At 37.3% G+C, this 23428-nt stretch overlaps 1 protein-coding gene across 5 annotated transcripts in view; it reads right to left on the bottom strand.

The window, feature by feature from the left end:
* COL24A1 (collagen type XXIV alpha 1 chain) overlaps positions 1-23428 on the bottom strand; it is a 380667-nt gene that overhangs the window by 11735 nt on the left and 345504 nt on the right. For all 5 annotated transcript variants that reach the window (XM_069094574.1, XM_069094573.1, XM_069094569.1 and 2 more), the window contains exons 54-58: positions 17245-17280; positions 4214-4249; positions 4085-4111; positions 2283-2348; positions 1478-1646 (exon numbers count right to left, since the gene is read on the bottom strand). In XM_069094574.1, coding sequence (XP_068950675.1) covers positions 1478-1646; positions 2283-2348; positions 4085-4111; positions 4214-4249; positions 17245-17280 — 334 coding nt within the window. The remainder of the gene's footprint in view (positions 1-1477; positions 1647-2282; positions 2349-4084; positions 4112-4213; positions 4250-17244; positions 17281-23428) is intronic.

Here is a 23428-nt window from a genome sequence, read left to right as displayed (position 1 = left end):
TCTCCAGATCTCTTTCACTTATAGCTCTTGACCCATGCCTCCTCCATCTTGTACTTGGAAAACTGACTGCTTAAACCCATGCGTAGAACTTTACATTTATCCCTATTAAATTTCATTTCATTCAATTTGGTGAAATCTTCAAGACGATTTTGTTTAAGTCCTGATTGTATCCAAGTTTGCCTATTCTTCCTAGTTTTGTGTCATTTGAAAATTTGATAATCACAGCCTTTGAGACTTTACTAAAGTTATTGATAAAAAAAAAGCAACAGAAGGCCAAGCAAAGATCTCCAGGGTGCTCTGATGAAAACTTTTTTCCAAGATGACATCATACCATTAATGATCTAGAAGATTGTACAGATAAAGAAATCCAGAAGTTTTTTTTGCAGAAAGTTCTGGTGATATGTGCTTTCGTTATTTTTTAGGGAACAACAATTTTCTGCCAGAAGGCTCTCAAATGGCTTAAAAGATAATCTCTGTTGTCAGTCAGATTTAGAAAGCAGGGAAATTTATCTTCAGTGTCCTTCCTCATCTCACTCCCTTTGGTAATAGTTCTACGAAGGTAAACAACACACATTGGGAAGGAATATTTTGATAGATGGAAATGTGGAAATGGATCCACACTATAGAACACTTTTGTCAAAATATTTGTTTCATATTGGCAGATTGAGCCCCACTGAAGTTTCTTCGAAAATGATTAATTAGCAGGTGTTCCAGCTTCAGATGGAGAGCAGATTTGCATATGGCACAGCTAAGATGATGTGCTCATTAGTGCCTGCTCACCAGATGCCTGGGACTAACTACATTTACTCATGTTACCCTTTGGCTTTTCCTTACCCCTCACATTAAGGGTAGAAGTTGGTGCAGATAGGGATCCATCTTTGAGATTTCTTTTTTAAAGGAGGACTGGATTGAAGAATGCCTTAAAGGACCAAGCCACATCAATTGACAAAGTGCATTTGCATGTACTGGAACTAGCAGGATGATAATTCTCATTTCAAAATAAAATGATAATAGATGCTTGTTGTTATTTGCATTTAAAGTACATTGCACAGATATGAGAAATTATACTCAATTATAGTAAAATTATAAAAAAAGTGTCGATTCTTTAGCACTCTGTGTGTCAGTTAGCCCCTTTCTTTCTCTCTCTCATTTTCCCTTTGAAGCAAAGGCACAAGGAAGATGCTTCCTGTATTTGTGGGTGGCAAGGAGTCTGGGAATTGGCCTGAGCTAGTGAGGTTGTTGGACAGGATGCCTACTAATGAGAGTAGGCTCTCTTTTGAAGGTGGAATTGTAAGTCTCCTCATTGTCATACCTCTGATTATCCCGGAAGAGCATCCAGGTGAAAAAAGTAATATCCTTTCATTATGTTAAAATGCTATTTGCTAGGGTAGAAATTAATATTTGAAAAAAGGCTATTTCAGATGTCAAACTCACCAATAAAAATGCTCAATGACAACACAAAATTGAGTGTACCTACCATTTGACACTTTGCGTTCACAGTTAAGCAAATCTCTACATATGCGAGCTGGATTATCTCGTGTGCCGAGAGGGTTCTTGATGCTGTGTAGTAAATTACTAAGATAGTGCAGGGTTTTGAATATTTCTGCACTGTGGTCCAGTAAAGTCACTTCAGTGTTCTGGTAGCTCTGCCAAGCCACCATGATGATCACATTAACGTGGAGCAGCCATCACAGAAGATTAAATCCAATGACCAACACATACCACAGACAGGCAGGAAACATGTCCATTGCATGGAAAAAATCATATGGGAGGCAAATGTAAAGCAGAAGAAAATTGAAAAATACATGGATATGTTTCATTAACATCTATATACATTAAAAAGTTCAAATTACATTTCCTTTACCTTCCCATCCCCTTCCCAAAAGAGGGAAAGTACTAGATCTACTGTGGTATGTTCTTTTGATCTTTTATTGTCTGGTAAGTATTTGATTAAGAAAGCCAAGAAGCAATGATGGCCAATTCTCATTTTAGGAGAATAGCTAACTCTTTCTACCACTTTATTCTAAATTCCTCAATAGTAAATCATTTAACAATGTAAAGACTGTGCTCGAAAAATATTCCCTTAAAAAGCATCCTCTGTATACATTTGTGTTTAATCATGTTAGAAACAGCTAACTTTTTCCATGAAAAAGCAGTCTCATATTTTTCAATATGTTTTAAATACAATCTTTGTGATGAAGCCACATTTTGGCCTCCTAAAAAATAACTCTCTATAATTTGTATACTCTGCATGCCAATGTAAATAAAGCAAAATATATTACCTCCATCTGTAGTGCAGTATTGGATTCAATCAAGGCTTGAATAGCAGCATTGATATCCATTTGTTTCTGCATAAAACAAAACCGTTTCAGATCAGCAACAAGATCAACATGGAGTACTCTTAAGTGAAAGCTGTAAATTCTTAAGGCAGTGCTGTTCCAGGATACCAGACATATTATCTGATGGGGGTTTAAGGGGTGGTGGTTTATAGCTTATGGTCCAACAGTTCTTGCAGACATCGCCTGGCTCTCCTAAAGGACAACATGCCGCCTTCATTCAAATCTCAAAGGTCTCTTAATTAGTGCAGAAATAAAATCACAGCTCCTAAATGAAAAACTATTTGTCCGTACTATACAAAAATGGGCAAAAGAGCTACCCAAGTGGAAGCTGAATGAAATATGATCCTCATTTTAATGAATTGTAAAGTGAAGAATAAATAACTTTAGTACCTTTTAACAGTTGCATTCTTGGAAGGAAAGTGGAATAAAATAATACTGTCCTGAGGTAGTTACCACACTAGTTTAATCTGATACTTTTGTGGTCTTAAAAACAATTTCGGTAAGTAGGAAAATGTGCCATTACTCCCAAAAGAAATAATACAGAAAGAATTCAATCTACCACTTTATTTAATAAAAGATATTTTTAGAGAAAGACTCAACAGAACCATTAGTACAACTCAAGTCTTTCAGCTTTTTTTTTTTTTTTTTATAATGGGCTGAGAAACAAAGATGGTCAGGAAGGAGCTGTGAATTGGTAGAATATCCTGAGTTAGCATACACCCAAGTCAGCCAATCCTTTTACTTGGTTTCAGAATAATCAAACTGCTTGCCTTCTTGGAAACCCACATGATGGAAACTGCTTTCAGCAATTATTTCAATTTGTTAGTAACTTTGGCTACTTAAACTATACTTTTATTAATCAACCATCTCTGTAAAATAATTGAAAGATATAAAAAATGTACTTCTGGAGACCCCAACATGATGGTCTAAGCTGGAGTGTTGGCTGGTGAGTCTGTCTCTTCAGACTGATTTAAACCTCCTGACTATTAAGTCAGTATGTGACTCAGGAGATGAGGGCATGCCTAGAGTTCAGCCTCCATAAAAAGATGGAACGGATCATGGAAAAATGATTACCAGTAGCAACATTTATATTTTCCAGTTTGCCCTTAAGGTTTTCATGAAGGAAGCATAATTGTGAAAATGATGTTGTATAGAAATTGCCTTTGGATCTGGTTCTTACTCTATAGGACAAAGAACAAGAAGACTGGCCCAAGCTCCAGTGGGAATTATTGGTATAAATGCTTCTAGATATCTAGGATTCCTGAATCCTTAGTCATGGGCCATAATACTGCTCTCTTAAGTCAGTCTTTTGCTACTGAATGAAAGATAGTAGAAGGAAATGTGCCCATTCATTTCAAGGCCCAAAGCAAAAACCTTCTTCACTATGACTAACAGAGTAGGAAAACATGCAAAATTTCCCAAGTGGGAAATGCAAATAATGCCCCAAATGCTGATATTTAAAAGTGTAACTTTCTACTACACACTTCTGAGATATTATATGACCTCCTGAAACTTGTTTTCTCTTGGAAAATAAAGGGGAAAAAGGGAAGGAAACAAACATTAAGTGCCTACTATATGCCAAGCACCTACTTTGAAAAGAATATCTCTTAAGTCAGTACGGTACTGGAAAGCAACAATATGGGTAGTATACATAAAGCCAGAGCACAGAAATAGGACTCACTGGAAAACTTATTTTTTAAAAAATATGAAATTATTTTATTTACTTTAAGGAATATGGAACTTACTCGTGGTCCTGGTGCCCCTGGTGGACCCTGAAAAACAGAACAGAGATTTTATTTCTTTTTAATAGAAGATTTCTCAAACTAAGTATGTGTGTGATTTTCAGGTGCAAGCCTATTTGCAGGTAAACTTACAGGTGGCCCAGGATGACCTCTTGGTCCTTGGGGACCCTGAAAGAAAGATGCAAAGTGGAATATGAATATTGTTCTTTTTGTTTAGGGAGGAATAATAGAAGGCAATCATTATCTTTTCTTCATAGGCAGCCAAAAGAAAATTGCAAAATCGATTCAATGCTTTGAAATAAATGAGGGGCTTTTTCTTGTCTTTTCCCATAGCTTATATTCTATTGCAAAATCCCTTGATTTGGACAGCTGACTTTTGGAGGAGGGCATTTCCTCCCTTTAGTGGATAAGCTAAACACATACGCACACATACACACACACACACACACACACACACACACAGAGTGAAGCATGAATTTTACTCATGCCAAGAACCATAGCTAGCAAATATGGTACTTGAGGCAGCAGCCACAAAATGATCCTGAAGCAAGGGCACAAAAGGCATCTTTAAATGAACATTTTTAGAACTAATTCTTTTGGGGGAGGGGAAGAGCTCCTGGGGGAAGATTTTGAACCTCAGAACACAATTCTGGGGATATAGAGAGAGATTCCTGGATTCTGACTATGTCATAGGAAGCCCCTGCTAGGGAGGGGGTAACCTAGAACTAGGCAAAGAAGAAAATTACCTGGGACATAGGGGTGGACACAAGAGTCAGGGAATGCAACATCTGGTAGCTTCCTATTTTAACCAATTATTCTTGCTAACTAGGCATAACACTCAGTAGCTTCCTCCTGTTGAGTGAGTACATGTGTTGTCAGTCACTCTAACTCTTGGCATCTTGTGGCAGAGCTATTAATTGTCCTGCCCCAGTTACAACTTTGTCCGTTGGGGGAGGGATGAAGCTTGGCCTCTTTATTTTCAAATTTTTTGGAGGTTCAGAAAAAACCCTGAGGCAATTTGCATGGTTTTGCCCTGTTGTCACAGAAGGCAGAAAATAGAAAGTGTTAGTGCCCTCTAAACCCCCAAAAGACTTATTGGGAAATTCCTATTGAGTGACAGGACACTGCCCAGATTCTTGGAGAAAACAGAACACATGGAATTAGTGCATGCAGCCTATGATACCGTAGGTACTGAGAGTATAAAGAAAAAAGCAAAAACCACTTCTTGCTCTGAAGGAAGACGTTCTAATAGGTGAGGCAATATGTCCAGAAACAGGTGTACACAAGGTACACACAGATCTATGGAAGGTAACCTTAGTAGGGAAGGTTCTATTAACTAGGGAGAACCCAAATTTGAAATGGCCTGTCTGAGCTTGGGCCTGGAACAGGAAGATCCCAAATAGACAAGAGACACTTTGGTCCTGACCATTTAATTTCAGAGAACTATTATAACTAAGTACATAGTTGCTCTGTATTCCAACTGTTGAAGGGCTGGCACCATCTTGTGGGAAAGAAACCAAACACCAGGAAACAGAGACAGTAACTAGACAAACCAGGAGAACAATAGAATGATATAGATTGTCGATGGGGAAGACTGACCCTTGTGACCAGAAGCCTGAGCAGGAAAGCTGAGGGTGAAACTCTAAAGGAATACAGATGAAAGAAATAGAGCAGTATGACCAGGAACCGGAACTTCATAGTTATGGAGCAATGACCGAGGAGTAGATGAGGAACAGGGATCTGCTAGGGAAAAGAAAACTTGTACCTTGTTCCCCAAGAGGGGCCTCTTTAGGGGAACACTATCAAGTCAAGCCATTATTGCAGGCCCTTGGAAGTGTTTGGAAATAGGGGGGGCATTTCTGGAATTCTGGACAAACCTAGAGTTCTTTCCCCTTTGGGAGGTGCCACCACTAGACATAACAAGGACAGTCTAGGTACCTTGTGAAAGTGGAGGCCCAAAGTAAAAAGAAATCAGGTTTTCAATATGCTCTTGGGTCCAAGGCCTTCCTAAATCATGAAAGAACTAAGTAAAACCTTTGTTTGGTGCCTTGTAAATCCAAGCGCTTTCAGTGAGGAGGTAAGGGCCACTCTTTGAGGAATAAATGCTTGTGTTCCCAGATGGGTCGAGGTAATAGATCCAGACTGGTGAGAGGACTGATTTAATGGTTAACCTTTGGGGTGTTTCAGGTACTGCCAAATGTTGGTAGGGACAGAAGAGCCAACAAGAGAGGTGAAGGGCCTTCTGATTGTACCTAACCATGTCAGGGAGAAGTCTCTGACACAGGCTTACAAATATATATGTGCAAGGATGCATTAACTTGCACACATGCATATGCATGCGCGTGTGTGTGTGTGTCTAGTGAGGGGCTGGATCTGTGATTTTACTGATGTATAGAGATCTCACCAGCTATCTCCTGCTGGAATTGGTCCTGATAATTTTTTTTTTTTTGCTTCTATCATTTAAAAAAATGTTCCTTTATAAAACATTTGCCTGAATCCTTCAAAGATGAAATAAATTACACCTTGACACCAGGATACTTTTTTTTTTGCTAATGAGACCAACTTTTAGTTTTCTTGATTTTATTTCACTGATCTTTGGAAGGTTCTTTGCTTCATCTTGTTACAAAAAAGTAAGATTTTTGCTAGAGTAAGGATATTTTGTAACCTTTCAAAATTTAGTCTGCTGACAATAAATCTGCAGCTAGTAATTTCTCTCTCTGTGTCTCTATCTCTGTCTCTCTGTCTTTTCTCTGCAATAGGAATAAGTGGCTGGAGCTATGGCGGTAGGCACCCTGAATGTGAGTCCGAGATACCGTGAGGTTTTTCAACTGCTGAAGGGGGATGAAGTGCTCCTGGGATGAGACTTATTGCCACAGGAGAAACCAGACAGTGAAAAAAACACTTTCTGGGACAAGTCCATCAGGAGGACCCCCTCTAAAGTTTCCACCCTGGGGGAAAAACCTGATGTCCCTGCCCTAGTTATACATCTGAGTGACAAATTTGCAGTACATTAGAAAGAAGGACATTATTGCCTGATATCTATGGTGTAGATTTACCTGACAAGTGAGCAGACTGATTATATGGATAAGACAAAGATTCTGGAAGGATGATTTTAAGTCTAGTTCTCAGGCAGGCAGAAGGATAAGGGAAAGAAAGAGGCAGAACTGTTCTTGAAGAAAATAGTTTTGGCAGAAGTTTAGAATAGAAAGTAAAGAAATGTTCCGCTCTTCCCTTCCCCCCCTCCTCCAGGCAGCAAAGGAGAGGGGGGTTCACAAATTAGCAGTGGAAAAGACCTGTCTTCAATCAAGATTAGGTTATACAAATGTCAAATTACAAAAGGTGTGAAAGTTTAATGTTCTTTCCAAGAAAATTCAGTAGCCAATGAATTATAACTTTCTTTGTATTTTTCCTGTTGCTGAATAACACTATAATCTTATTGTAACTTGGCTTTTAGAATGAAGCAGTATAAATCCCTAAAACAACTTTCCAGAAAATTTGACTGAACATTGTATTTCCAATATTTCTACAAAGAGGTAATATATCTCAATTTGCTTTGATTCCCAAACTCATTGCTAATAAAATCCTGTTCAAAAAGGTCCACTTGTAGTATCATTATCTGAGACAGACCCCTTGGGGATATTATATTTCAAAACACAGTAAATTTTTAGGAGTCTTTAGTCAATTAATTATTTAAACAATCACTTTAAACACAAAACCCTTTACAGAATGCATTGAGAAGTCCCTAATGATGCTTTAAAAAATGCTACTGGTTTTTTTTAACCCAACAACAACACAAAGTTAATTGGAAATTTTCATGAATTAACTTAATGTTCCCCAGGAATTATAGGTTTGCCTTTATAAATCAACATCAACTCTAATGAGATTAAAGGAAAGAAGTAACAAACACACAAAAATCAGTTCTTTTACATTAAAAAGAGAATAAACTAATTATTTTTATTGTTTTCATTAATATTTTTAAGCACCTAACTGAACTGTTGAAAGCAAAGGCCAAGCTCCTGGTTGTTCTTAGGTATTTGGTATGAAACTTTCTAAATTGAAACAAATATAGTATTCAGCAAAAAGTTGCTATATAATAGCTTAGAAAATTATACTTTAGTGCCTTTTTTCTCATTACCTAATCAAATTATCTTATCCTAGGCCTCTGCTCTCAGTTTTGTGCAGGAATTTTTTTCCCTGGTTAATTTTTCAGTATTCATAAACAATATTAAATGGCTGAGAAAAGGAAAGAAAATCTCTAACTGGGAAGGACACTATAAAGGTAACCTATTCCAATCTTTCATGCACTAGGTGTTTAATACATGCTAGTTGACTGACCAACTGTACAGTATGGCTTCTTTAAGTCTTCCAATAACATCTCCATTACTCATTAGCTCATGAGGCTATCTCTTCTATTGCTGTACTACTCTGTTCTTCCTTATTTAAAGTTGACTGAGAATTCACTGGTTGATCCCATTTCTGTCGTCCATATATTAGCCTTCCAACTATTTTGTCCTGCATAAATCTTCTCTCTTCCAGGCTAAAGAATCCAGTATATATGCCTCATATGAGATAACTTCCAAGTCACTGATCATCTTCTTGACTCTTTTACACATATACCTTGCCTTGTCATTCTTCAAATACGGTGGTCAGAATTGAGCACAGTACTAAATGTATCTGGATACTATTAAGAGATTCCTAAAATAATAGCTTACTATATATAGCACATATTTATATGTGTGTATATGTATGTATATACATATACACACATATAGCATTTACTATGTACCAGGCACTTTACAAGGATCTTACCTGATCCTCACAATAACCCTGGGAAGTAGGTGCCATCATTATTCCATTTTACAGATGAGGAAACTGAGGCGGAATTTAAGTGACTTAGTGTCACACAGCTAGGAGGGCTTCCTGACTCCAGGCCAGGTACTCTGTGCCACCTGTTGATATCTTGTTTCTTTCTAGCTATCTGGAAGTAGGAGACATACTAATGCAACACTCCCATCTCTCATCAGAGTAACAGGCATTGAAATGAGTACAGCAACAGGCCATGTGAATTTATTAAGGAGGCACTTATCTGGATCAGATTTATACTTTTTGGATTCACAATTGATCCTCTATTAATTAATAAAGGGCAGGACTCCTCTGACTTCTACATCCAGAACAGAACTTAAAAGGAAGAAAGGACAATTTTCTTCTAATTCTTTTTTTTAAAATTTCTTTTATTTTTAATTTATGGAATAAAACATACATTTACTTAATGTAGTATAATAAGAAAGATGGTTGCACGTGAAACTACAATTCTATTATATACAATTTTCTATTCCTTTTAAATATATAATGAAGTTATATAAATTTCTTTTTCCCCTCTTTTTTCTTCCCTTCCTCCACCGTAGAGATGGCTACCATTAAACACAAATACGTATCTCTATGTAAAATCATTCTATACATACTTCTATTTACTGGTTCTTTCTCTGAATTTCGATAGAATCTTCCTTTGTATGTCCTTTGTAGTTAGAGTATTTATAATAGTCATGTTATACTCTGACTTATTTACTCAAAGTTGTTCTTAAAACAATATTGCTGTTACTGTAAACAGTAATTCCATTTCTGAGAGAGTAAAAGAGTGGGCTAGAGAGGCTTTTTTTTTTTTAAACAAATGTGCTTCAATGTTTACCATTCACATTCTTTATTATATTTTATTTTATTTGCTTTTGTGGAGGGCAGTTGGGGTTAAGTGACTTGCCCAAGGTCACACAGCTAGTTTTTGTGTTAAGTGTCTGAGGCTGGATTTGAACTCAGGTCCTCCTGACTTCAGGGCCGGTACTCTATTTCCTACACCACCTAGCCACCCCACTAGAGAGGCTTTAATGAGAAGGATGGTAATATATATATTTAAACATGTGACATGGCAAACCTGAAATAAATGGTAGAAACATAGTGGAAAATATGTACAGGGCTGGTTTCTCACCCTTTGGTTCTCTTTTCTGGTGGGCATGAAAACTGACAGTCATATTTCTATTTCTTTCTTTCAATCTATACCAGAGACTGTGTTTCTCTCTATGCCTCTGTTCTCAAATTTTAGCCCAAGGCCTCATTGTTGTCTTTCCCAAAATTGATGTCCCTCTTAGTCTGTCTTTCAGTCACTATTTCTATCTTTTAACATTTTCTTTTCCCAAAGTGAGACTTTTATTCTCTAGTAACCATCACCATGCAATATTTTTATCTTCTTTCACTTCTGAGGTAAGACCTACTGACAAAGTAAATTCTTCCCCCCAGAATCTTAGAGTTGGAAGGGATTTTAGAGGTCATCCAATCTTCCTCAGAAAAGAACAAGAATCCTGTCTGCAGCATACTCAGCTGGTGGATATTTAGCCTTGATATAAAGACTTCAAGTAAGGAGGAAGCCACAATTCCCCGAGGTGGCCCTTTCAACTTTGGGAAAATTCCACTGTTTGGAAATTTTTCCTGACATGACATACAAATCTATCTTCCTGAAACTCCCACCCATTGTTCCCAGTTGTTCCTTCTAGGACTAAGTGGAAGAAGGCAAATCCTTTTCTGTATGATAGCTCTTCAAATACTCATAGAAAGCTATCATGTCCCATTTCCTGTTAGTTATCTCTTCTCCAGGCTAAACACCTTGCACTTCCTTCAAATGATCTCTTTATGAATGAATGAATAAAAAAGTATTCTTTTAAGCAGTTACTGTGTTATGGAAGGAACTGTATGTCATAAATTCAAGGTGGATCCATTCAATAGGCTACCTACACAACATACAGAAGAAAGTGAACACAGTAGAATGGTACTCAAACCTAAAGACTCCAGTTACTGAGGAAGGATTCACTCTGATAAAAACTTCTGAATAGTCTGGCAAATTAGGTAGAAATCAGCATCTTCTACCATATGCCAAGATTAGCTCCAAATAGAACATAACTTAGACATAAAGAGTGACATTATAAATACATTAGAGGAAAAAGGAAGAAATTGCTTTTTGCATCTATGTAAAGGGAGAAAGTTAATATTAACCAGCAAGGAACACAGTATCATGGAAGATAAAACAGACAGTTCTGATTATATAAAATTAAAAAAGAGAGAAATATGACTCATATATACAAAAACATAATAGATCTTTTTGTTATAGCAAAGAATTGGAAACTAAGGAGGTTTCTATTTTTTTGGAGAATTAGATAAATTATAGCATATGAATATAAGGAAGGAAGGAAGGAAACAAGCACTTATTAAGAAACTACTATATGTCAGGAATATACTAAGTTCTTTACAATTATTATCTCATTTGATCCTCATGACAATCTTGGGAATAGGTACCATTAATATTCCTATATTACAACTGAGGAAATTGAAGCAGATAGAGATTAAGTGACTTGCTCAGGGTCATATGCCTCTTAAGTTTCAGAGGCTGAATTTAAACTCAGGTTTTCCTGACTCCGGTCACAGTGCTCTATCTACTGAACCACCTAGCTGAATCTAATAAAATATTGCACTATAAGAAATGACAAAATGAATGGTTTCAGAGAAACCTTGAAAGACTTGTGTGAACTGATACAAAATAAAATGAGCAGAACCAGGGGAACAATTTATATAATAACATCATAATAAAGAAACATAACCGGAAAGACTTGAGAACTTAGATCAATTTAATGACAAAGAGGTCAATGATCAAGAGGAATAACGATGATGGTGATGGTGCATGTTATTTGCAGAGGTGACAGACTCAAGATATAAAGAATAAAACATGCATTTTTAGATACAGCCAAATATGGGAATTGGTTTTGCCTAACTATGTATATTTTTTGCAAGGGCTTTGTTTTTCCTTCTTTTTCCCAATGGCAGTGAATGGGAGGAGAAGGAAGGATTAGCAAGAATGTAACAAAAAAGAAAATAAAGAAAAAGAAATGAGGGTTAATGAGGAATCTTTTTGTTTTTTTAATACAGAGAACAGAAGGTGAGAAAGAATCACAGACAAGCAGGACAGCTTTGAGAGTTATAGATTGGGGGTGGCTAGGTGGCACAGTGAATAGAACACTGGCCCTGGAGTCAGGAGGACCTAAGTTCAAATCCGGCCTCACTCAACACTTACTAGCCATGTGACCTTGGGAAAGTCACTTAACTCCAATTGCCCTGCATTTCCCTTGCCAAAAAGAAAAAAAAGCTATAGATTGAACTTATTATACACTTAAAAATAAAAATAAACTATCCATGATAGAGATCTGAAATTTCATTTCTAACATTCTTTTTCTTTTCCTACTGTGCATATGGAAATATCCATTTTATTTGCTGTATATTAAGTTCAGATTTTTTTTTGAAAGTTGTATTCTTTTTGTTTTCAGGGAAAAGAACTTTGGTTAACGAGAAGAAGTTGAAAGAGGATCATTTAGCCTTGATGTAAAAAAAAAATTTCCTAGCAATTATTAGTTATCCAAATGTGCAAAGGAATTTCTTCAGAGTTACTAGACTCCCTCTTATTTGATAAACATACCATGTATGTCTTAAAATAAGAGTTGGATGACCACTTGTCAGATACACTACAGAAACAATCTTTTTTTCAATTGTGGGTTGAACTTTATGGGTCACTGTCTTCCTTCACTGAGACCTCCAATCCCTTTACCTCTCAATTCTTTCTCAGGACATTACTCTTGCTCTGACTTCACCTTCCTCATTTTCTAATAGTCATCCTGCAGTTAACCAATTCAACTCTACATTGTTGTGATATTTTAAATCCCCCTATTCCTATTTCCTGTAGCTGTCCTTTGTCAAATCTTATCTCTACATTACTTATACCACCTGCCTCCTCCGTTTCTACTCCTAGGATGCTGAAAGAAGTTGGTAGAAGGAACATACATGTACTTACTGGATAGACTACAAATTTATGTTATCCAATTTCAACTGGACTCTCCCTATAGTCTTTGGTGAAGAGAGTCTTCTCTTTGCCAAGACCAGTTCTTTTACATATTCAACTGATTCTATTCTCTTCTTCTCCAGCAGATTGAATCCCTCTGTCACTGAGAATGCACACAATTTATTTATTTTTTATTTTTTGCTCTTTTTTTTAGAGGGGGAAAGGCAAGGCAATTGGGTTAAGTGACTTGACCAAGGTCACACAACCAGTAAGTGTTAAGTGTCTGAGGCCGGATTTGAACTGAGGTTCTCCTGACTCCAGGGGTGGTACTCTCTTCACTGTGCCACCTAGCCATCCCACATGATTTATTGAAAACTATACTTGGAGTCAGAAGGACTTGAGTTCAAATTTTGCCTCGGACACTTGCTAACTATGTGACCCTTGGGCAGGTTACTTAATCTTTCTGTTTCTCAGTTTTCTCATTTGTAAAATGAGAAGACCAGACTTAATGACTTCTAAGCTTCTTTTTGTTCTAAATCTATAATGCTATTATGTACTTCCTTTCTCTAATCTTCAACCTCTGCCTACGAGTATTTTTCCCCACATACTCTTCAAACCTACCCAAATCTACCCCTTCATAAAAAGCAAAACAAAAGCCCCCCAAAGTTTTAGACCATACTGTACCATAAAGTTATCATTCATCATTCCTCTTCTTGTCAGCCCAAAAACTTATCAGCTCAAATCCTTGAAAAAACTAGTTTGTGCCTCTGCTTCCTTTTTTCTCACTTCTTTTTAAGCCCTCTTCTACCTCATAACTCAACTTGAAGGTGTGCTGTCCAATGATACCACTGATTGCCAAATCTGATGGTCCTTTCTGACTCTTCATCTTGACGCCTCTGTTGCATTTCATACTCTTAACCATTGTCTTCTCCTGAATAACCTCTCCTGGACTCTGGTGATGCTACTATTCCTTCCTGGTTCTCCTAACTGTATTATCTTCTCCACCTCTTTTGCTGGCTTTTCATTTATGTCATATTCTGTAACCGAAGGTGTTTCCTGAGATTCTCTCCTCAGTCTTCTCTGCTATCTTTAGACTCTCTCTTGGTGACATTATCAATTCTTGTTTCTATGCAAATGACCCCAAAATTTACATATCCACACCTAATCTCTCCCTTGAATTTGAGTTTTGTATTACCAATTGCCTATTGGATATTTCAAAATGGATTTCTCAGAGTGGCTTAAGCTCAACTTGTCCAAGACCCTTTTGTCCAAAACTCTTTATCTTTTTCCCAAATCCCACCCTTCTTCCAAACTTGCCTATTTTTGTGGGGGTACCATGGTTCTTACAGTCTCACAGATTCAGAACCTCAGCATTATCTTCCACCTCTCCCTCTCCATCACCTCATATATCTGATTTTGCCAATCTTGCCATTCTCCTCTCACCATATCTGTCACATCTGAGCTTTTTTCTTTATTCACACATCTACCTTCTTAGTTCAGACCCTGATTGCTTAGACAAGAAGTGTCAAACATATAGCCAGGGGCTGCATGTGGCCAATCAATTGTCCTCAGTGTGTGTTGAACCTGATTAAAATGTAATTGGGCAACATATAACAAAATAAATAAAAACACAATAAAATATTGATAATATTATATTTTAAAGCTAAGTCAATATGTAACCCCCAGGGATCCTTGTATCTGATTTAGTGGCCTCTGTTCCTATAAATTTGACTGCTGCTGCTAGACTATTGCAACAGCTTCCTATTTGATCTTCTTATCTCAAGTCCCTCTTGACTTCAGTCTAACCTAGAAATAGCTGTTAAAATGTTTGTCCTTAATAGAATTCATTGTTACTCCTCTACTCACTATATTCCAGTGGCTCCCTGACCCTCCACTGGTGCTTATTGTTTACAAAGCCATTTGCAACCTGTGCTCAACCTATCTTTTCAGCCTAATAACACATTATTACTCCTTTTTCCTCATTCTATGATTCGAACTGATCTTCTCTGGGTGCTTTCCACAACACCATCTACTATTTCTGCCTTCTCACTGGCTGTTCCATATGTCTGGATGTGTTTTTTCTTCATCTCTGACTCAAAGAATCTCTTCCTTTAAGATTCACTCACCATGCTACCTTTCTACAGGAAGCCTTTTCTGACTCCCCTCCCCCACTGTTAGTACTCTCCCTCTCCCTTGCATTTATTCATACTTATTTTTTAAATATTTATTCTTTATGTCCTATATAGATTTTTTCAAGTATCATCTGAGCTGCTATCTTCTCCAGATGGCCTTGTCTGGTCATCCAGCTGCTAAAATCTTTCCCTCTAAGGCTACCTTCCATCTGCTCTGTATTTATTTTGCATATATTGATTTTTGCCTCCTCATTAGAAGGCAAGCTCCTCGAAGACAGGAACTGTTTTAACTCTTACTTTGTATACTCAGCCTATACCTGGGAAGTAGTTGATGAACACTTGTTGATTGATTGATTGTTGTTTTCTTTGCTTAGAATTTGATTCTGTTTGAGAGCAGGGATTACTTTATTCTTTCTTTATTTTATTTTTAATTTATGGAATTAAAACTTGCTTTATTCTTTGTATTTGTATCCTCAGAGACTAGCAAAATGCCCTACATAAAGCATGAGTTTAGTGAATGCTTGTTGATTGGTTAATGACCACTGAACTCTTGATCAACCCTGAAATTCTATGATTCTCTGGTACTCAAGGAAAATGGATAGCATTTAAATCAATTAATTAATAAGCATTTATTAACAATGTACCAGATATCTTGCCAAGAACACAAATGTTAAAGTATAATAGTTTTTGCCCACCCAGAGCTTCCCAGGGGAGATGACATATACATAGTAAGTATACACAAAGCAGACTCAATGTAATTTTGGGGGGGGGAAGCCATTAGTATCTGGGAGTGGTGGAGCTAGGAAAGGATTCATATAGAATGTGACACTTGAACTGAGCCTAGAAAGAAATGGGATTCTAAAAAGTAGAAGAAGCATATTCCAGACTTAGAAAATAGCCAATGCAGGGTAGGCAGTCCAGGCTGACTCCCATCTATCTAGCCATAATTCCTGGATGGTTGTTCACCTCAGTGGCAAGGGGGCCATGATGTGCATCTTCTTCTATCCCACTGTACTCCAAAGAAGAAAGTACAGATGTAGATTGGTCATGTTCTTGTTTGGTTGTTACTGGGCAAGAGAAGCATCTTTCTTCTCTTGAAATGTCTGATGAAAATCATTCCATTTCACACAGTTGCGAGGTAAGGAATTTTGTAGAGTTTTTTTGAGAATTGGTACAGAAAGAATACTGAACTGAGGGGGGTCAGGTAACCTGGTTTTGAGCTAGGGGTCCGTCCTACAGACTTGTGACCAAGTGGCACTAATCTAACTTCTCCTAACCTTAATTTTGTTACTTGTAAAATGGATAGGATGAGTCTTTTTAACACCTATTTAATATCATAGGATTCAGAGTTAGGAGTAAACTTTGGGATTTTCTCATTCAATCCCTTAATTTTTTTCAGTTGAGGAAACTGAGGCCAGGAGAGGTTAGTGGATGTCTTTAGCTTTTTGTGGGGAAGGGTTTAAACTAACAGTGCAAGCTATAAAATGCTATACAGATGTGGGTTATTGGTATTTCTTAAAGTTATATATAACTTGTTATAGGGACAGGAGCTAGCCCTGTGTTTTCATTGGTATTGGGAACTCCAGAATGAGAGGACTCTGTCAAGAAATGGGGGTGAACAGTCATCCATATCTACCTGTATATCTGTTGATATTTACCTCTCTATCTACCCATATACGTGTGTGTGTGTGTGTGTGTGTGTGTGTGTGTGTGTGTGTACTTGAATCCAGGTCTTCCTGGCTTAAAGTTAGCTCTCTATTTACTATTCTTTACTGTTTTTCATCTTTACACACTTAGTTAAATGTTTTGATATCACAAATGTTCCCTATTTTGTTGTTGAGTCATTTTAGTCATGTCTGACTCTCTGTGACCCCATTTGGGGTATTCCTGGCAAAGATACTAGAGTGGTTGGTAATATCCTTCTCCAACTAATTTTACAGATGAGAAGCTGAGGCTAACAGGGTTAAGTGACTTGCCCAGGGTCACACTGCTAGTAAATTCAGAGGCTAGATTTGAACTCAGGTCCTCCTAGCTACAGGACTGGCATTCTATCCACTGTGACACCTAGCTGTCCTTAAATATTGCCTATACTTCCTAACAACTCAATATAAAATGATACTGAAATACAATTAAGAACAACAAAAAATACTTTTTAAACTTACCATTTCACCTCTATGGCCCTTTTCACCTCTGGGTCCCTGAAAGAGAGAAAGAAAGAGAGGATTTGCCTGGTATGTTAGTTATTACATGTTCTTGTGGTTACGAACGAAATTTCAAGAACATGACAGTCTGTACTATTTATTTCTTTTCTACCACAGAGAGACATTTTTTTCATTAGTTTGTGTAAATTCCAGTCTTCCTTCTGATATATTTAAAAATACTAATTGATGTTCTGTTAGTCTTACTATCTCTAATCCCATATTTGACTGTGGCTCTATCTCTAAGACACCAAAATAACCAGTTACTTCATCCACTCTAGTCAAAACAGTTATTTCCATGCCCCTGGGTAGCCAAAACCTAAACTGTGGAATTGCTTAAAAGAAAGTGGGAATCCCTTTCTCCTGACCCCCCCCTCTATTATATATATATATATACATACATATATAATATATATATTTTTTAAATCCCTATTTCAAAGATATTTCTTAGGATGGGAAATACATAAAAGGAGAATTTGTTAAAAAGGGGACCTAATTATATAATGCATTTTTCTTTTGTAATTCATCCTCATGAGGAAGAAGAGGAGACTTAGGCAATCTACTCATAAGCAGATCCCAACAGATCTCTTTTCCTTGGTTCATCATTTCTCTGTCACATACATTTTCTTTGACTGATTAACATTTTATCTTTCTGTGGAGAACAATCTTTTAGTTATTAGTATGCTATGTGTACAATTACCCACTTCATCTTGATCAATCAACTTGTGAAGTATGATGTATTTCACTAGATTTTCCCTTGTAGACTTTGAAGCTCAGAGTGAGGAATGCTAAAAGTTTAGAGAAATGTCAATTGATAACCACATGCCTTTCTAGTTGTAAATCTATTTCAGCATGATGTTCTCTTTTGAGTCTTTCAAACAATGGATAACCTCTCTAATAGCAGAAGAATGTTCTTTTTTCTTTCCTCACTCTCGTTTATATGCATTTAATAAAAATTTCCAAATTATTCCCAGATGCTAATTTCTCATAGGGATTGAATCATCCTTCATCAGCATCTTAATTTTTTTTTATCTATTTGTTCCCCTCACTTTTCTTTCAAGAATAATCAGGTCTCCTCAATCTGGAAAAAAAAAGTTTGCTTTATTGCAAAGCTCTTAACTATGAAATTTTTTTTTGTTATTTGGTAACTATTTTAATGGAACTGCTTTCCATCGTACTCCTATGTATTTTGTTTTATTCATTAAAAAATTTCAGAGATGTACTCTGATCCAGTGTGGTTGGAAATGAAATTTCAGGAACATGACAATTTGTACTATTTATGAGTTTTCTACCATAGCCAGACATTTTTCCATTAGTTCGTACAAATTCCAGTTTTACTTCTGATAATATTAAAAAAAATTCAAGTTGACTTTATGTTCTGTTAGTTTTACTATATATAAGTTTGCATTTAACTTGGGCTTGGGTTTTAAGACATCAGAAGAAGCAGTTAATCCACCTACTCTAGTCAAAACAGCTACTCCGTGCTGTTCCTTCCACTAGACACTCCATCTCCTGACTCAGGGAATTTTTACTTACTAAACCCCCCCACCCCCCCCCCCCCCCATGCCTGGAACGCTCTCCCTCCTCCTCTCTATCTTGTGGCTTCCATGCCTTCCTTCAAGTCTCTGCTAAAGTTCCATCTTTTGGGAGAAACGTTTAAGTCCCTTAATGCTAGTGATTTCCCTATACTGATGATCTCCAATTTATCCTTTACATATCTTGTTTGTACAGAGTCTGCATTGTTGTCTCATTAAATTAGTGAGCTCCTTGAGAGCAAGGATGAATTTTAGCTTTCTTTATATTCTTATCACTTAACACAATGCCTGCACAGAGCAGGCTCTTCAATGCTAGTTGACTGACAGAGAAGGAGTCCACAGCCTTTGCCAGACTGGTACCAGAAAGGTGAAGAATCCTTCCCCTATTGTTTCCTCAAAGTACTGTTTTACTTCTCTGAAAATTGTCTCAAACTGGTTTCCCCTTATTCTCCTACAATATGTCTTTCATCCCTATTAATATCTACCCAAAGTGATCTTTCCAAGGTCATCAAGGACCTCCACATTATTAAGTAGTCTTTCATTCTTCCTCACTCTCCTCTCTCTGATGTTTTTTTTTTCTCTCTGATGTTTTTAACATTGCTGAATACTCACATCTACTTGAAGCTCTCTGTCCCCATGGAGTTAATGATATTTCACTGCTTTGGTTCACCCACTTCCATAATTAACCCTTCTAAGTCCTTGCTTAATCAATTTCCTCCTAATTTTTTCTAATTTTGAGCACATCCAAAGTCAGTTCTCAGCTTTTTGCTTACTTCCTTATATGCTCTCTCCTTCAGACCACAGATCTACTCCCATAGTTTTATCTAATGTAAATGGCTACTCAAGTTATGTCTTTAGGCCATCTTCTCTCCCAAACATTATCACTGTGTTCCCACTCACTAAGCACTTCTACTTGAGTGTCCCACAGCTACTTCAAATTCTACATATTCAAAAACCAATTGTATCCCTTCAACTCTATAACTATCATCTTATGATGGGAAGATGAATAATTACACGGCCTTTGATCTCAAGGAGTTTAATAGTTAGCCGAGGAGGGCAGTTAAGTTGGCCATCAGGTAAATGTGATATAGGCAGAATCTGGTGGATGTAAAGGAGAAGTCTTTTTTCCCCTATTTAAATATTTTTATTTATTATTTTCTCAATTGAAAAGTATTTAGTTTCTTCCTCTCCCCTTTCCATATTGGGAGAAAAGAAGGAAAGAAAAACAAAATGCAAAGGAGAGGTCTTGACAAAGCAGGATGAGAAATTCAAGTAGGGAGGGATCACTTTTTGGTGTGTGTATGAGGTGGGCAAAAGAATGATTTCAATAGGCAGAAATTTAAAGCGAGTTTTTTCATACCAGGGGTGGGTCTTGAATGGATTCCCACAGATGGGACAATATTAGGGCATTACTAGTAGTCCAGTTTGGCTGGAATATTGAATATAAGAAATAAGTAGTAGTGTAAAAATATGGCCAGAAACATCAATTAGATTCAGATCTTTGATGGCTTTGATGATTAAGCTAAGGAGTTTTTGTTTTATGCTACAGGTAATGAGGAGTCACTTAAGGTTTTAGAATAGAGATACACATATATGACTGGAGTATTCAGAATATTACTTTGGCAGCAAAATAAAGGATGAGATGGATTGGGTAGAGAATGGAGGAAGTTACACATTAGGATGCAATTACAATGACTGAAGTGAGAGACATTGAAAACTTGAGCAATAACAAAAGCAGAACCGATTGGAGATAAGGGGATGACTTCAGAGGAGAATTGACTGGATCTGGTCACTCACTGGCTTTTGAACTTTGTGTAAGTTACACTTTCTATAGTTAATGTTCGAAAAAGCAGAGAAAGTGTTTTTACATAAAGGAAGAGATCTATGTTCATTGTCAAAAGATGTAGGATACTGCTGCTGTTGTGGCTGGTCATTTTAATTCCTGATATGAGTAGAAAACAATGTTAAGATACACACTGATAAAATATGTGTGTGAAGGCACAGATTTCAGATCAGACTTGGACAATTTTGGGGAGAAAATTGTGGCATAGATTTGAAGACTTGGATCTCTTTGTCAGCAAGATAGAGGGATGTCTCACTTGTGTGGAAACAGTTTAATATTAAAATTTAACTTAAATTTAATATTAAAAAGAGGTGGAGATACTTCTTTCACTTATCAAAAACCACAGAAATATAAAGAAACAAGATGGAGGACCAAGTTGAGACTTTCAAAGCTATAAGCATAATGCTAATTTGCATCTGTTTTATGACTAAAGAGGCTAAGAAAATGAGAAATCATAAATATTCTTTGTTGGGGAAATTTGAGGAGGTGTGATTTTTTTAAAAGTACAGGGTGAATCACCAAGAGTCAAGAGGGTGTCATTTAAGCTACTGGAGACCCAGTTGTATTAAGAGAAGACATAGCAGACCACTGCTCTTAAGAGCCCAGACACTGAGTTGATAGGCTCAGCTGAGTGATTCCTGATTGGTTAGAGAAAGAATTGATTCATTGACAAATGCCATAACCCTTCAGCCCTACAGCCCTACAGCTTTCTGATGCCACCTCTGACCAGAGAAGGAAAAGCAGAGGGGAGTTGGAAGTGGCTTTATTTTCCAGACGAATAGGAGCCCTGCTGTTTGTAATCTCTGTTCTGATTGGACAGCAAATTGGATGGCTAGATGAATAACTGTCTGGGCTGATCCGCATGGCTCAGAAATAGCCAGTTTGATAAGTTTTGCAGTTATTTAAGTTAAAGGGAGCTGTTACATTCATTTTTGTTGTAGAGTCCTTTCAGTAGTTCTTGGCAAAGATACTGGAGTGACTTGCCATTTCCTTCTCCAGCTCATTTGACAGATGAGGAAACTGAGGCAGAGAAAATTAAGCAACTCGTCCAGGATCATATCGCTAATAAGTGTCTGAGGGTAGATTTGAATTCAGGTCTTCCTCACTCCGAACCCAGATCTCTCTCTCCTTTATCACCTAGCTTTCTGCTCTTCACCATAGATTTTGAATTCATTGATGAGAGAGTATGATCTGCATTTAAATATGCATCGAGATGTATTTTATTTTTTATTCATTTGCTTTAACATTTTAGCATCTATATTTCTTTTGCTTGGTTATTTGACAGATGGTTATGTTTAAGGTTCATTATTGTGAATGACTGGCTGTATAAATTTCATGTATGGTATAGATAAGTTATTTTGTGAGTGATTAGTTGTATAGATTGCAAACTTATTGGGTTGGGGTTCAGGAGCTTGTGTGGTGAGGAGGGGGAGTGTATTTTTTTTTAAACAGAATAACCCCTGGAACCTTGAGAGAGTATGAATGTTTATCCTGTATACAGCTTGCTTTGTGTGCATTTGTTTATGTGTTGGCTCGCCATTACATAGTAAGCTTCTTGAGGCCAGGGACTGTCTTTTGCCTCTTTTTTAATCCCCAGCACTTAGAGAAATACCTGGCACATAGTAGGCATTTAATAAATGTTTGTTGATTGATTGATGTAACTGTGTGGTGGTGGTCAATGACTGGCAACTTAGACTAGTATCAGTGGGTTGGAGTGATCAAAGCAAACCCAGGGAGAAATAGAGTGTTTCATTTGCTTATCTGGGAAAGGGAAAAAGCATTTATTAAGCAACTACTATGTACTAGGCATTGTACTTTACAAATATTATCTCATTTGATCCCCATAACAACCCTGGAGGTAGGTGCTATTATTACACCCATTTCACAGATGAGCAACTTGAGGCAATAGGTTATGTAACTTGCCCAGGGTCACATGGCTAGGAAGTATCTGAGGCTGGATCTGAGTGCAAGTCTTCCTGACTTCAGACCCAATGCTCTACCCACTGCACCACCTAGAGGCCTACTAGGCCTAGGGGTGAGAGGTGTGAGTCTTACACAGTATGGGGAGTGACTAGACCCCAAGCATAGCACACATTTCTGGTGATACATTTGGAAGATACAAAGATTATAAGCCTGAATGACTGACTAGTGGTGCCATTAAGAGAAAGAGGGAGACTGGGAAGCACCTTTGGGGAGAAGATGCTGAGTTCAGCTTAGAACATGCTGAGTTTGAGTTCTGAGTGTGACATCGGGCCTGGTACTATGTCAAAGAACATACCATATCCTGGTATGGTCAAATTCTACATAATGTGCCATATAAGGAAGACTGATCTCATCTCATATATGAAGGGTGCCGACATGGGTTGAGACAAGAGAAGAAGATAGTGGAGAAGTCTAGAGTGAGGATACTGCCTTCTTGCTTGTATTGGAGATGGCTTGACATGTTTGTGGAATACCCTTCTCTATTTTTGAAGAAACATTTAAAGAAACAAATGTAACATTAACTCCAAAGTACACACAGAGTACAAGTTCAAAATGTCCAAGTAGAATAGTAAAAATAAAGTAAAATTGGGAAAGATGAACTTGACCCCACAAATTGCCCCCATATTTGTGCTAACAAACCTCTCTCTCCGTCTCTCCTCTCCTCTTTCCTCTCTCTCTTTCTCCCTCCATCTGTCTCCTCTATCTCTCCTCTCTTCTCTCTCTCTCTCCACTCTCTCCACTCTCTCTTTCTCCCTCTGTCTCTCTCCTCTTTCCTCTCTCTCCTTCA

The sequence above is a fragment of the Petaurus breviceps genome, unplaced genomic scaffold, assembly GCF_028583685.1.
Source record: "Petaurus breviceps papuanus isolate PSGF00001 unplaced genomic scaffold, PetGlider_PUasm1.0 220, whole genome shotgun sequence".
NCBI lineage: Eukaryota > Metazoa > Chordata > Mammalia > Diprotodontia > Petauridae > Petaurus > Petaurus breviceps.
Note: the sequence above shows the minus strand (reverse complement) of the source record. Positions and strands in the feature narration are given on the sequence as shown.